This window comes from Bubalus kerabau, chromosome 11, assembly GCF_029407905.1.
Source record: "Bubalus kerabau isolate K-KA32 ecotype Philippines breed swamp buffalo chromosome 11, PCC_UOA_SB_1v2, whole genome shotgun sequence".
Classification (NCBI taxonomy): Eukaryota; Metazoa; Chordata; class Mammalia; order Artiodactyla; family Bovidae; genus Bubalus; species Bubalus kerabau.
The window spans coordinates 71,324,444-71,341,872 of NC_073634.1; the positions used below are offsets into that span (position 1 = coordinate 71,324,444).

The 17,429-nt window shown below is 38.3% G+C and overlaps 2 protein-coding genes across 17 annotated transcripts in view; both read right to left on the minus strand.

The window, feature by feature from the left end:
- Positions 1-5,014, minus strand: part of C11H2orf42 (chromosome 11 C2orf42 homolog) — a 38,842-nt gene extending 33,828 nt beyond the window's left edge. For 2 of the 3 annotated variants that reach the window (XM_055540559.1, XM_055540557.1), the window contains exon 1: positions 4,844-4,923. The gene's annotated coding sequence lies outside the window, so the exon portion shown is untranslated. Of the gene's footprint in view, positions 1-4,843 lie in introns of all 3 variants that reach the window. The other variant, XM_055540558.1, reaches the window with a different exon arrangement.
- A 2,740-nt stretch (positions 5,015-7,754) lies between these two features.
- The window catches only part of TIA1 (TIA1 cytotoxic granule associated RNA binding protein), a 38,755-nt gene continuing 29,080 nt past the window's right edge, over positions 7,755-17,429 (minus strand). For 9 of the 14 annotated variants that reach the window (XM_055540565.1, XM_055540561.1, XM_055540563.1 and 6 more), the window contains 2 exons: positions 17,240-17,385; positions 13,219-16,310 (listed from right to left, as the gene is read on the minus strand). In XM_055540565.1, the coding sequence (XP_055396540.1) occupies positions 16,184-16,310; positions 17,240-17,385 (273 nt within the window). In that variant the 3' untranslated portion in view covers positions 13,219-16,183. Of the gene's footprint in view, positions 11,185-13,218; positions 16,311-17,239; positions 17,386-17,429 lie in introns of those variants that run through there. The other 5 variants (XM_055540562.1, XM_055540567.1, XM_055540564.1 and 2 more) reach the window with 3 other exon arrangements.

Consider the following 17,429-nt stretch of genomic DNA (forward strand, 5'->3'; position numbering starts at 1 on the left):
AGAAGTTAAAGACCTAGAAAATGGAAAGGCATCTTTTCATGTTCATGAACCAGAAGAGTTGATCTTATTAAGATGGCACTACTCTTCAAATTGATCTACAGATCCAATGTAATGTATTCCTATCAAAATCCTAGATGCCTTTTTCTGCAGAAATTGACAAAATGATCCTAAAATTCATATGGAAATGCAAGGGACCTGCAAGAGCCAGAAAATCTTGAGAAAGAACAAAGTAGAAGGACTGTCACTCCTGATTTCAAAATTTACTACACAGCAAATTAAGGCAATGTGGATAGAGAAGGAACAAATACTGTATTACATCACTTACATGTAGAACCTAAAAAGACTAAACTCACAGAAGCAGAATGGAATGGTAGTTGCCAGGGGCCTAGGGCATTGGAGAAACTAGGCGATGTTAATGAAAGGGTACAAACTTTCAGTTGTAAGACGAATAAGTTCTGGGAATCTAATGTACAGCATAGTTATAGTGGTTAAGAATCCATCTTGCAACACAGGGAACCTGGGTTCAATCCCTAGTCCAGAAGATTTCACACACTGGGGGGCAACTAAGCCGGTGTGCCACAACTACTGAGCCTATATTCTACAGCCTGTGAGCCACAGGCTGTGCACCCTAAAGCCCTTGCTTTACAAGAAGACAAGTCACCAGAATGAGTAGCCCACACAGCGCAGCTAGAGAGTAGCCCCTGCTCACTGCAACTAGAGAAAGCCTGGGTGCAGCAATGAAGATACAGCGCTTTAAAATCTTTATTCCAAAAAGAATAGATGATTTTTAAAAAAGAAATGGTAATTATGTGAAGTGATGGAAGCATTAGGTAATGTTATAGTGGTAATCATTTTGCAATGTAAGTGTGTTACACTTTAAACTTACATAATGTTATATGTCAATTACATCGCAATAAAATTGGGGGGGAAATGACAATGTGACAATAGACATACAGATAGATATAGAAACCAATGAAACAGTATTGAGAATTCAAAAGTAAACTCTCTCATTTATGGTCAGTTGATGTTCAACAAGGATGCCAAGATCCATTAGTGGATAAAGGACAGTCCCACGAACAAATGGTGCTGGAGCAATACATAGCCACCTGCAAAGGAATGAAGTTGGATCCCTGTTTCACACTGTATATAAAAATTAACCCAAAGTGGATCGTAGACATAAATGTAACAGCTAAAACTATAAAACTCTTAGGAAGAAATACAGGCATATATCTTTGTGACCTTGGAATAGGAAATGGTATCTTAGATATGACACCAAAAGCCTGAGTGACAAAAAGAAAAAAACAGAAAAATTGATCTTAATCAAAATTAAAAACAACTGTGCTTCAAAGGATGCATCAAGAAAGTAAAAAGATAACCCACAGAATGGGAGATCATGTTTGCAAGTAATATATATGATAAAGGACTTGTATCCTGAATATATAAAAACATTTATAAGTTAACAGTAAAAAGACAAATAACCCAATTTTAAAATGAGCCAATGATATGAATGGATATTTCTCCAAGAAGATATGCAAATAGCCAATAAACACATGAAAAGATGTTCAAAATCATGCCATTAAGGAAATGCAAATCAAAACGAGATGCCATTTCACCAAGATGACTAAAAAAATACAGACAATAATAATGATAAAGAAAAACTGGAACCTTCATACATTGTTGATAGTATTATAAAATGCTGCAACCACTTTAGAAAATTGGTGGTTTTGTACATAATGCTCATTGTAGTAATATTCATAAAAGCCATAAAGTAGAATCAATCCAAATGTCCATCAACTGATGAATGGGTAAACAAAATGTGATATATCCATAAAATGGAATATTATTTGGCTATAAAAGGAAATGAAGTTCTGATACATGGTATGGCATGGATGAATGAACCTTGATATTCTATGCTACATGAAAGAAACCAGACATAAGAAGCCGTACATTGTATGATTCCATTTAAACAAAATATCCAGAATCAACAAATGCATAGAGACAGATGAGTGGTTGCTAAGGTCTGAGGGGCATGGGAGGGATTACGAGTGACTGCTAATAAGTGTGACATTTCTTTATGGGGTGATGGAAGGTTGCATTACTCTGTGAATATACTAAAATCACCAAATTTAACATTTTAAAAGGGTGAATTTTATGTTATATGATTTATATTTCAATACATCTGCCACTAAAAACAAAAGGATAAATTGAAAATCACAAGGACCTACTGTATAGCGCAGGGAACTCTACTCAGTACCCTCTAATTACCTGGATGGGACAAGAATCTGAAAAAGAGTGGATATATGTATGTATATATATGTGTGTACAGAATCACTTTGCTGTGCACCTGAAACTAACACAGTACTGTAAATCAACTATATTCCAAGATAAAGTAAAAATTATATTTAATGGGGAAAAATAAATATTTGAAATGCAAATACAAAGGGCTAATTTCCTAAAATAAGAGTTTTTACAAATCAATAAAAAAGAAGCAATCCCACTAGAAAAATGAGTAAAGGGCATGGAAAGACAGCTTACTAAAAAAAAAGAAAGAAAATTTTTTCTGGTGGTGTGGCTTGTGAGATCTTAGTTCCCCAACCAAGGAATGAATCCAGGTCCTCAGAAGTGGCAGAACAGTGTCCTGACCACCAGGGGATTAAAAAAAAAAAAAAAAAGTTTTAAATGTCCAAAACTCAACCTTGCAATAAGCAAGAAGCAAATTAAAACAGGACTTCAGCAAAGTGACAAAAAGATGTTATCACAGGAGGATGTGGAGAAACACTCTGTATTGTTGGTAGGAGTGTAAACTACAATATCGTCTTCAAAGGGATGTAAATAAAACTTAAAACACACTTTGACATAACAATTCCACTTTTAAGATTCCATGAGTTCAAGTCTCACATGAACACGAAACATGCACAGGGGTAGTCCATGCAAGGTTGTCCATAACTGCACGAGAACAGAAGCAGTCTAAGAGCTAACTAAATAAATCATAGTGTAACTATAAAATATGCTACTACAGAGCCATTAAAAAATATCAGATCTATATGTATTGATGAGGAACAAATATCAAGATACACTGGGGGGTAAAAAAAAAAAAAAAGGTATAAAACTTCGTGTTTAATGTGATACTCCTGGTTTAAAAAAGAAAAAAGGAAACAGGGAAGACACATACTTATATAACATATTGCCTCAAAAGAAGTGATGGGGGACTTGGGAAATGGAAAGAGGGAGGGATATGCACATTTCACTGTTTTGTAAGATTGAATTTTAAACTTGTACTAGTATCACGTAGGATTCCCAGATGGCTCAGTGGTAAAGAATCTGCCTGCCAATATAAGAGATGCAGAAGATGAGGGTTTGATCCCTGGGTCAGGAAGATCCCCTGGAGGAGGAAATGACAACTCACTCAGTATTCTTGCCTGGAAAACCCCATAAACAGAAGAGCCTGGCAGGCTACAGTCCAAGGGGTCACAGAGTCAGACACGACTTAGCAACTGAGCACGAGCATTACTTCTTACAGAAAGCATACATGAACAAGTAACACAATTTGTAAATGACACGGATAGAGTAGGATAATTCGTTAAGTTTAGAAATCCCACTATATTTTAGTATAATTTACTAGCCTTTTGCTAATATACAAATGACTTAATTAGCACCAGGACAGTCCCAATTAGGCCAGAGAGGGTCAAAGGAGGAACTAATGATGTAAGCCCTGATGCAGGTCCAAGAATGGGGGAAGGTGGTCTTCTCTCTTCCCCACTTCTCCTTTGATTATAAAAATGCAGCCCTATTGAATAGTTCTCAGGGTTGTGCTCCCTTGCTGGCTTGCTTGTATCTCTCAAAAGCCTCCTATGCTAATAAACTCATTCTTTACCCGCCACTTTGCCTCACACTTAACTCTCTGAGCTTCACTAAGTCCTGACACTAGTTGAACGGTTTCAATTAAAAGATCAATATAGTGAGTTCCCATTTCCTCCTAAGTCAGGGATCTTGGATTTAAGTCCGAATTTGAGTTTTGGCTGAGTCCCACCTGAGAAGGAATGCAGATTCATAAAGAATCTGTATTTGAGCTCTGCCTTAAGGGTCTCCTTTTCTGGGCAAGTTTTCTGAACAGCCTCCTCGGATGGTGTAGAGGGACTGGGGCTGGAAGAGCTACCCCATGAACACTCCCTGTGGTGGTGGGCTTTCAGCCATGTGCCATTTGGCTGTCGAGCTATATTCAGGTCGCTGAACGCTGTTTAACCCTTGTGAAGCGCAGTAAGTGAACGAGCACCATGAATAAAACATAAAACTTGCTAACATTTATTGAGTACAAGTAAGCCCTTTCCATGCATTTACTCATGTAATGCTCACCACGATCCTTTGAAACAGGTATTATTTTACCAGTGGCTCAGAGAAAGCAGGGATTTGATTCCTGTTCCTCGGCCAGCCTCTAGATAATCTAAGGTGAGTTTGGAATTTGTTGGATTCTTTGTCAAACCAGAAAAGAGAGGAAGGGGCAAGACTAGAGCCAGAACTCTCAACTTCAGGTCCAGGCTGCTTCCGTTTGCCCTGCGCTGCCTCGGAACACCGGAGAAAGCTCAAGATCCCCTGTCACCCGGCCAGCGGGTCCCGCACCTTCCACCTGGCTTCCAGGACGCAGCCCGCCCCCAGACGCATCACCCGGGAACCTACTTCCCGGCATCCTCCCCGTGCGACCGCTCACTTCCGGTCCTAAGTAGGCCCGAGTAGAAGCATCACTCGGCCAGCACCCTGCTCTTGGGAAACGCTATCTGCCGGGATTCCCGGCTGTACGCCCTTGTCCCACTGCCGCCCACGCCTTTGGTCAACACAGTCCCCTTACCTGCCCTGCGCCCCCCACCCTGCGGCCCCGGGCTCCCACGCTGATGACCGCCCTCACCTCCTCTCTCTTCGCCTGCCGCGGCCTTTTACAAACGCGGCCAAACTGTTCGCTGTAACGACAATCGTTATTGGTCAGAGCCGCCCCGCCTCAGTTCGCGTTGTCTGACGGGAGTTGTAGTTTACTCATCCTAGAAGCAGCGGACAACGGCTGCGACCAGGCCATTGTACCACTTAAGTTTGTTTGTTTGTTTGTTTGTTTTTTGCTATGGCAAGAGTGCTCTGGACAACTCTGCTGGTACTGGAAGGCACAGACAATTCTAGGGCTGGTCATGGCTAGATTAGGCCTGAGTGAGTCCTGTTTCTGAGGAGAATTCCATCCGTCATTGATGCAAGTCTTAGATTTTCTATATTTTTAGCAACGTCGGCTGCGATTTAGTGTTTTGTCAAGGGAGTGTTGTCCACCAAAGTATTCGCTGTTTCTGTCACTTGTGTGTTTGTATCATGTTATCTTTTCTCCCTTAATTATACTCTGACGTATTACTTGAACGTTTTCCCTTAGAAGGGGTTGGAATTGAGTTAATTGAGTTCCGGCATGACCTAGTTTTAGTCCATGGAATTGCAGAATAAATCTACATACTCTTTGTTGACAATAGCTGTTGAGTACAAATATGTTAAGGGTGAGGCTTGTATGTACTGGAAAACCCCGAAATGAGATTTCCTGCACCTTTAGCCTTCATCCTGCTACTTTAATTAATCGTTGCACTGTGGACTGGTCACCTGAGAACTGCCAAATGAAATAATATGAATAAATAAAAAGGTGAGAGTTGTGTTTGTTATATTCAGGGACTTACTGAGGACTGTAATCAATGAGATAGTCTCTCAGCTCTGAGGAAGTGATGTGAAGAGGTTGGGGGGGAAGTTAGCACATCTATGATTTTGGAGAAGGGGTATATGCATCAAGCACACGTTGGTAGAGGGGTGCTTCTGGTGACAAAGCACAGGTATCTTAGTTAAAGATTTTAGTGTTTTGCTAAGTATGGAAAGATGCAGGAAACTAGGTTCATAGAATCTGAAAATATCCGTATGAAGTCCTATTCTCCCAATTTTTCCAGAGCACAGAGTGCCTTGTTTCTGATCTCCACCCTGAACTCCCTTCAAGGTGTGTTGAAGGTCAGTGACTGCAGTGGCTAATGACTTAATCCTTACAGAGCCAGATGGTGAGTGACATTCTTTAGCTGGCAGAACCTTAGTCTTCTTAACTATTAATAAGAGAAGGGGTCCCTTCCGTGATTAAGATTTGCTATGTTGTTTCCTAATCTGGAGGTAGAGGGGAGAAGGGCACATTTTTCCTTTTCCACGAAATTTTTCCAATTTTGTCTTTCCATTTCAAGTTTTAAAATGATCATCAGAAGATCCTGGATCGGGACTTCCCTGGCTGTCCAGTGGCTAAGAATCTGCCTTCCAATATACAGGGGAGGTGGGTTAAATCTCTAATTAGGAAACTAAGATCCCACATATGGAGGGACTAAGCCCCTGCACTGCAACTACTGAACCCACACGCCCTAGAGCCCATGTGCCACAAGAGAGAAGCCCACAAACCACAACTAGACAAAGTCCACACTATACAATGAACAGCCTGTGCAGCCAAAAAGAAATTTTTTTAAGTATATCCTGGATCATCTAAATGATCACCCACGTCTGGTTGTGTTTATGATTGTATTAGTGCTAAGTGATTACACAAAGCAGTTGTTCTCAGCTGGGAGCACTGCTTACACATCTAGTAGATGCCATAGGTGTTGAAGATCCTCCAATGCACAGGACATCCCTTACAACAAAGAGTTATCTGGACCAAAATGTTAATAGTGTCACAATTAAAGAGACTCTGTTGTAAAGAGAGAGTGTTTAAAATTTTTTTCCAATGGAATTGCCCAAATGCATCCTAAGAGATCTGTGGGTTTTCAGCTGATACACATTATATATTTCAAACAACCTCATTCTAAAAGAGGTTTCTTTCTTCCAAGCCAGGCATGCTAGGTTCTTCAATTCCTTCTTCAAATAAGGGCTTTATACAAATAAGGGCCTTCTTTATTTCAGTATGCTAATATTTTTTTACCCACTTAATTCTCTCATTGTTTTTATAGTATTTTTCTAATTGTCATAAGTTTGGGATTTTTATTTTTCTTTCTTCTTTGGCTCTCCTGGGTCTTCATTGCAGCGTGTAGGCTTCTCTTGGGGAGCACAGGCTCTAGAGTGGATGGACTCAGCAGTTGCAGAGTGTGGGTTTAGTTGCCCCTAGGCATATGGGATCTTAGTTCCCTGATCAGGGATCAAACCTGTGTCTCCTGCATTAGAAGGTGGATTCTTAACCACTGGACAACCAGGTAAGTCCTGGAAATAATTAATAAGGTAATAGTAGATAGCCTTGTCTTCCTGACCTTAAGAATGTTTCTAGTTTCTCCATTTGCATGAGCCTAGCTTTCACTCTAATTATACTTAGTTAAGAAAGATGTCTAGTTCAAAAAATATTGTTTCCAAAACTTTCTCTATTACTTTCAAAGATAAATTTATCTTTTTCCTGCAACTTGCTTTTGTCACTTAACATAAGATACTATGATCATATTTCTTTAAAAAATATATATATATATATATTTTTTGGCTGTACTGGGTCTCGTTGCTCCGAGGGCATTTCTCTAGTTGTGGTGAGTGGGGGCTTCTAATTGTGGTGCACAGGCTTCTCATTGCGGTGGCTTCTCTTGTAGTGGAGCACAGGCTCTAGGTGCATGGGCTTATTTATTTAGTAGTTATTTATTATTCAATATACAATCACTATGTCTAAGTCCTTGGAGGTCAAACGGACAAAGGACATGAACAGAAAAGTCACAGAAAAGAAACACAAACAACCAATTACCATGGGAAAAAAATCACTAACTTTACTTGCAATCAGGGAAATAGAAGAGATCATTTTACATGTCTCAGATTGGCAAAAATGAAAGCTTAATAACAATCAGCATTGGTAAAAGCGGGGCAAATGGGTGCTTTCAGACATTTTTGGTTGGAGTGTAAAATGATACAACTTTTAAGAGGGCAATTTGACAATATGTATCATACAATTTTTACACTTTAAATTCTTTAATCCATCTCTCAATTCTAAGTATCCTAGAGAAATAGTACACACATGCACACAAACACATTCTTGAACTGCTGTTCCAGTTTTTTTATATAAAACAGAGGTATTTTTTTGTTGTGTATTTCCAAATGGGTGAACAGTAGAGGTTTTGTTTTTGGTGATCATTTACTTACCTTTGTGATTTATTCATAATTTATTGTCTTGAGATGTTAAAAAAATTATTGCTTTCTTAAATCTATCTGCTCCTTCCTCTCTGCTTCCTTTTCTCTACAGCCCACTAAATCAGGAAGGCAGTCTGCACTAAACATCTCCACCTCCCACTCCCTAACCCACTGCATCCACATTTTGTTCCTACTGTTTCACTGAAAGTGTTAGTTTTTAAAGTCACCAGTTACTTCTTTATTGCTAAATCCAGTGAACATTTCCCCCCTCTGCCACACTTGACCCTTGACTACTATTTCCTTGAGTGGTTTCCTTCCTGATCTCTGCAACATTATGGGCCTTCAGTATTTCTCCCCTGTCAGGCAGCTGTTCCTCATTCTCCTTTGCAAGCTTAGCTGTCTCTGCCCCCTTCCATACAAGATAGACCTAAGAGTTCTGTCCTCAGGCCTCTTCTCACTCTACTGTCTCTCTGGGTGACTGCCACTCCTTGGGTTGAACTACCACCTAAATGCTGATGACTCCCATCTCTATTCCAGTCTGGATCTCCCTTCCAAATTCTACAACACTGTCTACTGGATATTTCTACCTGAATGTCTTATGTGCCTACACCCCACATTTTGGAAGGTAGATCTCATAGAATTGGCCCTGGTATGGTCCTTTAGTTTTAGCTCTTATCACCTCAAACCCAGTATTTTATCAGCACACAGCAGAAAGCCATTTGTTTAAAATGAGATCGAGATAATTAAATTAATTAAATGATTTACTACCTACAGGGTATATATACAGCACTGAAGAAAACAGTCACCAACTTTTAATGGGGAACATAGTTTTAAAGATATAATCACATAAATACATAATTTAAAATTATGACAGATGTTCTAAAGGGAAACTATAAGATGACTAGAGAGGCTCCTGATTTAGACTGTGGGTAGAGAAAGGAAGACGTTTTAGAGGAAGAGACATTTAAGTGGAGAGCTGAAGACAAACAGCAGACAGACAAAAGGCATTCACATGGCAGGGCTCTGCAGTGGGAGTTCTGATCCCCAATCCACTCTGCTATGCCCTGCTTTGTAAAGCATTTCACCTGCGCCAGTTGGCTCAATATTAGGCTCTGCCAACAGAGGGACCTAGAGGAACATGCAAGGCAATGACAGGAGGGAATGTTCCTTACAGGTTCTGGTTCAATCTTTGTATTCAGTGTGCAATTCAATGGATCAGTGTACAGAAGACCCAGGGGTGCTCCCTTCAGTGGTTCTCTGGACCTGCCCCTGCTGCACCCTCAGGCTACACTTTTCCTCACTTGCAGCTGCTTCTATGGCAGCTTTGGATGCACCAGCCTGTAGCACCATCAAAGGCTGACAGATAAAATACAGGACACCCAGTTAAACATGGATTCCAGTTAAACATCATATAACTTTTAGTTTGTTTCATGTAGTATTTGGGACTGTGCTTTCACTTGCTAAATCTGGCAACCCTAGCTCCCTCACCTGGTGGACCATTTCTGGAGATCAACTCTGGCCAATGGTAGGCAGCTTCTAAGGAACAGGTCTGGCCCACACCTTCTGGCATGTTTCTTACCAGGCTGCAGGTTCCTGCGAGAATCAAGCCCACTTTGAAGAGGTTAGAAACTTCAAGTGCTCTCCTAAACCCTTAGCACTGTCCACTCTGCTCAGAAGTAGTAGCTTTTTTTTCTTTTTGCACTTGCAATTTTTGGACTCCTTCTAGGGATTAACCATTTTTCACTATTTACACTAAAATTTCCCTTTTCAAATTTTAGTGGTGGTCTCTGTCTCCTGATGGGATTCTGATATATAAAGTGGCTTGCAGTGAAGTTGGGTAAACACAGACTACTTTAGAAGACAACTGCAGGCTGTATTAAAGATTTTGGTCGTTGTTTTTCAGTTTCTCAGTCATGTCAGACTCTTTGTGACCCCATGGACTGCTGCATGCCAGGCTTCCCTATTTGTCACCATCTCCCAGGTTTGTTCAAACTCATGTCCACTGAGTCGATGACGCCATCCAACCATCTCATCCTGTTGCCCCCTTCTCCTCCTGCCCTCAATCTTTCCCAGCATCATGGTCTTTTCCAAAGATTTTAGATTACATCCTAAATATAATCTGAAGCAAAGACTTTCAAGAAGGGAAGAGTCATGATCAGATCTACATCTATAAAAGATTCCTTTGGGCTTCTGATTCTGGCAGAAAGGTTAGTAGTCTGGTACCTGGATCTTTACCCTTCTCCTGGAAACCACAGGGAACAATAAGGAAAACCTATGACCACCAACTCCCACAAACAGTATCTTAAGTGAAGCCAGGGATACAGAGAAAACTCAACACATTCCACATTGAGAAGAAGTGTGGTACTGGATGGGAGGCCAACTGAGTGTTGTGGGGGAAGGACAGGGAGTGAGGAGGGGGCCAGTAGTGGCAGACCTCAGAAATCACTTGCAAATATTCAGTCTGAGAGCCAAACCGTGAGTGGAGCCAGCTGTCAGAAGGACTGAACTAGTATGTGAGTACTGGAAGAGGCAGGGAGGGAAGATGTGTTAAGTGCCTAAAGGATCCAGAGGAGATGTCTTTCAGAAAGCAAGTTAGGGGATCTCCTTGAAGACAAGAGTTTTGTCACTTAATGGAGCACATGAAGCAATCAAGGGTGCTCAGCTGGCACAGAACTTCTGAACAGGGCCTCATCCCAGAGAGGAACCATGTCTACACTTTTAAGCAGACAATTCATTGCAGCCACAGAGAAGGGAGGTAAGAAACCCTGACAGGTTCTTTCCCCTTCATCCTCCTGCTGGTACTTGGTCTAGAAAAAACCAACCATTTCAAATATGAATAAACAGAAAGATGTAAGCACAGCATTTGTACCAAGATACTGTAATTAAAAATAAGAAAGACAGCAAAACTTACCCAGAGTTTCCCCGGAGAAAACTCACAAGAAAATGTTCCCATAAAGCAGTTGAAAATAATACACTGACATTCCAATGTAAATTTTAAAAATCTAATGAAGCAAATGCAGCTAAGAAATATAAGAATTCAGGGAAGAGCTGTCCCTAAAGTGAAACAGAAATTGGTAGAATTTAGGAAACAGAAAAAAATATTTTTTTCCCCCAGAAATGAAGGTTACATTAAAAGGAACACAGCTGAGTCAGGATACCATAGGAAGCACATTAAGGAACAGAGATTAGAGATGAGAAACGCAGGGACTTCCCTGGCGGTCCAATGGTTAAGACTCCACGCTTCCAAAGCAGGGGACGCGGCTTCGATCTTTGGTCAGGGAACTAAGATACCGTATGTCATGGTGCCAAAAAAAAAAAAAAAAAAAAGGCAAACGAAAAGATAAAAAATAATTAAGAACAAATGATAGAAATTGATGACAGGCAGAGGAAATCCAACATACAACTGGAGTTGCCAGAGAAAACCAAAGCAGTGGAATAGTACAAATATTTATGAATATAATTCAGGAAAACAAGAAATATTAGCTTGGTGCATGTACTTGGCTCAGGGAATGTTTTTCTTCTTACACAATGTTTTCCCTGGCTTGTCTCTTCCCATTTGCCTGATTTTCCAGTATTTAGTCTTTTCACATTCTCCATAGTTCTGCGAAGCTTCTCATAATACAGAGCCCGACCTCTAGAAAGCCTTAAGTCTGGCCTGCTGACCATCAATCTGGATTGGCTGCCAGGTCTCTTCACAACTGTAATCCTAAGACTTCCTATTATCTCACTCCTGTTTGATCCTGTTTCTAGATACTACATTGTATTTTTTTCCATGACTTGTTCTGATGGAGTTTATCCAGTTTATCCCTGAGAATCAGTCTTCTATGAACTTACATATCTAGTCTTTATTCTATTGTGACCCATGACCATAATTCATTTACACTTCTGAAGACAGTGTCCCACTGATACCTAGGTTCAATGTTGTCATTGGGTATTTTTCTCAATCCTTTTTCTATCTGGTAAATTTTAGGATGGGCCCCTTACAGGCCTGGCATCCTAAAATTTTATAGTGGTGTGGCTTCACATGAATCTTTCCTATTTATTGTGCAAACTCAACATTAGCCTTTCTTCAACCTTAAAACTCAAAAAATCATCAGGGAAATTTCCCTTTATTTAATAAATTCCACCCACTCCCCTATTTTCTGTTTTCTTCTTGGAACACTTATTGATTTTATATTATAAACCTCCTGAATGGATCCATATTTATTTTTTCTACTTTTGATTTCTGTTCCAGGACATCTCCTTGTCTTTTAATACTCCCACTGAATTTATTTATTCTCATTTCTTGTTGTGACATTTTATTAGGATTGTTCTAATTTCTTGAATACAGTATAAGTTTTCAGATTCTTGAGAGCTGCTTTTTATTTAGCTCTACCTTTTGCAGTCAAAGTTTTTCTCAATTTCTGGTGACCTTTGGCTGACTTCATTGAAAAGTGAAGCACTAAAAACCTGTTTGGAAGGTTTGTGTACATGGGTAGGGCTTACTAGTCAACACACTCCACTCTACGAGGACTGGTGGCCAGTTACTTTTTGGTTTTGTTGTTCAGTTGCTCAGTTGTGTCCGACTCTTTGCGACCCCATGACTACAGCATGCCAGGGTTCCCTGTCCTTCACCACCTCCCGGAGCTTGCTCAAACTCATGTCCACTGAGTCGGTGAGGACCTTCAAATATCAGCATCTGTCTTTTCACTCAAGAGCAGCTTAGTATTTCCACAGTAGGAGCCTCTAAATCTTGCATGTTTAAGTATGGTTAGTGGTGTTCTAGAGCTGAAAACAGATAAGCTAGGGATCTCATTTATCTAGTATGTAAACCTGCTTAACTCCTACTTTCTGTGCAGTAACTCATTTAAGCATATTAACCCTGAGTCAAAAATCTACTTTTTCCTTTTTTAGGTGAATTACTATTAGAATAACTTCAGCCTCCAACTTCAGAGGCCATAGGGTAAAGTAGTACTCAACTGAGACTCATTCATATACATTTTACTCAAGGTTCTTAAAATTTGTTGTTTTAGAGGTATGTTCTTCAAGTTCTAAACAGTCAAAATGTAGTCATTGGAAAAAATGCAATAATCCTGTACACAAAGAAGATTTTGTGTTTAGAAATCATCACTCTTTCATTGAAAGGGTTTGCTCTTTATTTCCTACAAACACAGTTTATTTTTCCAATTCAACTGTAACCTCAAGAGCACCCTGTATCTCTTGGTAAACTCAATTCTAATTCTCTATGCAAACTAATCCTTATCAACCGCCTTTTCCAAAGTAATAGAACTCTTAACACACATACAAAAGGAAGCTAAGCAAGCATAGAAACAAAACAAGAATAAAACTAGAATGTGAATCTCATTTTCAACAGGGAGAGAATATCAACAAGGAAAATGAGATCCTGATTTCATATAATAAGTTTTCTACAGGAATTCTTTGCAGTATCCCAATGCAAAGCATGGTTTCTGAAATAAGATTAAAAAGAAATCTAACAAATACCTGAGTGAATATAACAATATGGCTAGACCAAAAAGAAAAAAAAAAAAATATCACACACAATAATCACTGCAAGAAGATCCCAAAGGTTATAGAAAACATAAATGAACTTTAATATCCAAACAGTCAGGGCAAAGAATACTGGATTAATGAACCCTTTAAGTGTGAACCACTTCAGGTTCTTTACAGTACCAGATGTATTTTAAAGTAAAATCTGAATGCATATTGCAGAGAAAGAATTCATTTTAAAAACTGTAATTTCCTTACTGGATACTAATACCAGTATGATTTTTAGACTGTTAATTTTTAAAATGATTTAACACTGAGAATAAGATTTAAAGCAAAGTCAGCAATGTTCCTGAATTGCAAATTTGTTCAGTAGTAACCCTTTGAGTAATACTACTTTCTTCTCAAAAAGTAGTCTGTACATTTTAGAATTGTGCAATAAAAAAATATTGGCTAATAAAAAGTGTTATTACTTGAGATAGTCAAAATGAAAGGAAAACTACACTTTTGCCTAGATTATTTATGCCCAAATAATTTACCCTGCAGTCCACAGATGTACAGGACATAAAATTTTTTTGAATAAGAGAAAAACAACGAGGGTCCTAAAACAGGAACATAAACCAGAAGAATCTAAAAACAGCATCCTATTATTTCATTTTTTGAGTATTTCATTTAAGCTGCTTTTGGTTGCATGCCCTGATCTGTAGAAGTTAACAAGGAAATAAAATTTCCAAGTGTTTACAACTGCATAGAATTGAGCCCCAGAGAATTATACATTTATGAGCTGTCTTTCCTGGGCTCTGGTTTACTAGAGTATTGGCTTAGAGACCAGTTCAGGCTCCTATACTGCTACCTGGAGAATACAGACTAGGAATCTCTTAAGATTCCACGGGCCTTTTCTGTTCCTGAACAAAATACCGGGAGCTCTCTGGTCTTAAAAAGAACAACCAAGCATCCAAATAGGTATAGTGGGGATCCTTTTTCTTTGTGAGTCAAACAGGAGAGTTTGTGACTTTAATTGAAAACAAAACAAAATCTCCCACTATTGTTCTAAGAGACTCTGAAATGTACTAGAAATTTCAAAACTAGAACAATGCCATCGCAGATTAAAACTTCTTAATGCTTGGAGCCAGCCCAAAATAAAACTGGGAACTCCAGGAAAACAGGTACCAAAAGAATCAAAGTAATGATTGCACTGAGGCTTCTCCTCTTCGAAGGCTGTTTAAGGAGGTAGGATTTCAAGGGTTTTTGTTATTTTTTTGTTGTTGTTTATCTTTTGGCCTCTGAACATTTAAAAAATGCTTCGCCCGGCTGGTCATTCAGGCTAATTTTGAAGTTCACAAGGAACCCCCATGCCTGACCTAAGGATATTCTACAGTTTCACAGCTATCATTTGTACATTAAAATCAAGTTGATTTACTCTTTTCGAGTAAATGTAACTAGAATATGGCAAATTAATATATTTTTTTACATACAACTTTGTGTCTCAAAATTCTTGAAAAACAAGAGCTGATGACTTTGTATTCAAAGACTACCAAAGTGTGTATTTCATATTCACATGCAAACAAAACTTTATAAATCTCCTGTTGACTCTGCATGATGCCTTTAAGGAGGAAATGACGTACAAAGTTTGGTAACTGTGCAAAATATTAAATTGCTAAAACATTTTACATAATGAAATAATACATGTAAATATAGAAGTTGACATATGAAATTAACATGGGTTCATAAGAACTTATCACATTTCAGAGATTTTCTTTAGTAACAAATTTTTGTTTTTATAATTCCTGGTACACAGCAAAGTTTATCACAGAAGATAAAAACCCTTTTAAACAGATTCAACAGGGAATTCTTGAGGCACCTTCTCATATAAAACACAAGATGAATACAATTATCAATCCATCTGAGAAAAGTTTTCAATCTAAATGAACATCATTTTTTTTTTCCATTTAAGTGTATTTTACAGAACTTTAATAAGGCAAGACAAATTTATGAAAAAATGTAGATACAAAAATGATGTAAACTAATAATTTATATTTAAAAACGGCAGAGGGAAACCGTGGCGATGGGACAGCTCAAATAATGTCTATTTCAAAAAAACCTAAAACAGAATTGTGCATTAGCTGAAGATTACAAAGAACTTCTAGACTCTGCACAGTTTTGGTTTTTCTTTTTTTTTTTACATCTTTATATTACATGTTTTAAATCATATCAGGAATGCAAACTAGAACTGCACACTACTTCAGTGGAAAAAAGTTCAACATTGTGCAATTTTCTGCCTCAATTTTAAAAAAAGTGGCAGCAATCCCTGCATTTGTATTTGAAACAAGGATCTGAGAATCTTTATCAAAAAAGGTAATGAAGGCAAAAATTGGCAGACATCCAGCATCTTGTTTCTTTTTAAAACAATGTGGATGATAAGTAATTTCATGATTGAAAAATGAATCTTTTAAATAAATACACTGTATCTGACATTTGCACTGACTGATTTGATAAATCTGTAAGTAAACAACGGCTTTACTACTCCCTGTAGCCTTAAGCCCCTGACTTTAGATTCTGGAGTCCTTTTTCACTGGGTTTCATACCCTGCCACTCGATACCCTGCAGGCTGATTAGGCATCATGCTGCCATTCTGTCCTGGAGGTGGCTGCACTCCATAATTTGGTCCCATCCATGGTGGAGAAGACTGTGTCTGACTGGTGGAGAATGTGAAAGAAGCAGAGGGGAAGGGAAATCCACTGATTAAAATAAAATGTAATGCCAAGAAGAAATTACACATATGTGGGAAATATCCTTTTTCTTAAGCCCAAATATAAGAATAATTGTTATGTCAGAGAAAGCAAAGGCAAAAGGTTTTTTCTTTTAAAAATAAGCATCTATGTAGCTTTAATGTGTATGGTTTAATTCTGTTAGTTTAACTACAGCTAAGAAAATACCCTTTATCTATAAACATTTATTCCCTTTGAACTCAGAAAAACTCATCTCTAATCTCAGAACTGTTTTCCTGGGGTTTGACATACATTGAACAAGCCACTGTCTGAAAGAATCTTGATCATCTGGTATAATACGGACTTGCATTTATATTACTCAAAGAAGAAATTAAAGTATTTATTAGTATATGTAAGCTTATATTTCAACATAACAAGATTCATTTTAAATAAAAACTGTAAAGTGTTTTTCAGAAATTTAAGTAAAATTACATAATTCAGGATGTATAAAGAAGCTTTTGTATAACAATGTATAAATAAACCCTTTTGCACAGGAAAAAAGCCTAATGAATAAAGCAACTAGGATCGAAATAACTGTATCCAAGAAAGGCCAGTGACCATTAGTCACATAAAAACCTTAACAACTATTAAGTTCCTATTTTCTTACTTAAATATTTGTTGAGTCATTCAAGCATTACCAAAGTGCTTATAATGCTGGTTATAAATCAAAGCAACACATTTGCAGGCAATTTTTAAAAGATATACACTTAAAACTATAAAGTAAAAAACTCTCTAAGTCCTTCAAAGGCTATGCTTTAGATAGAAGGCCACATTACCTGCTAATTACTTAAAATCTCTTCCTAAGTTCTTGACATTTTCAAAGGTTAATAATAAAGGAAAAGAACAAGTGTGCTTACTTAAATCCTTGCTGGTTCCACGGCTGGCCATACATTCCATATGCAGGTACTTGCCAACCATTAGGCATATACTGGCCAATTTGTTGTGCATTCCCATACCACTGGCCCCACTGGCCATAAGCTTGTGGATATCCAATTTGATTCTGCTATTAAACAAAGTTATAACAGATAATTTAGCATTATTTGAAAT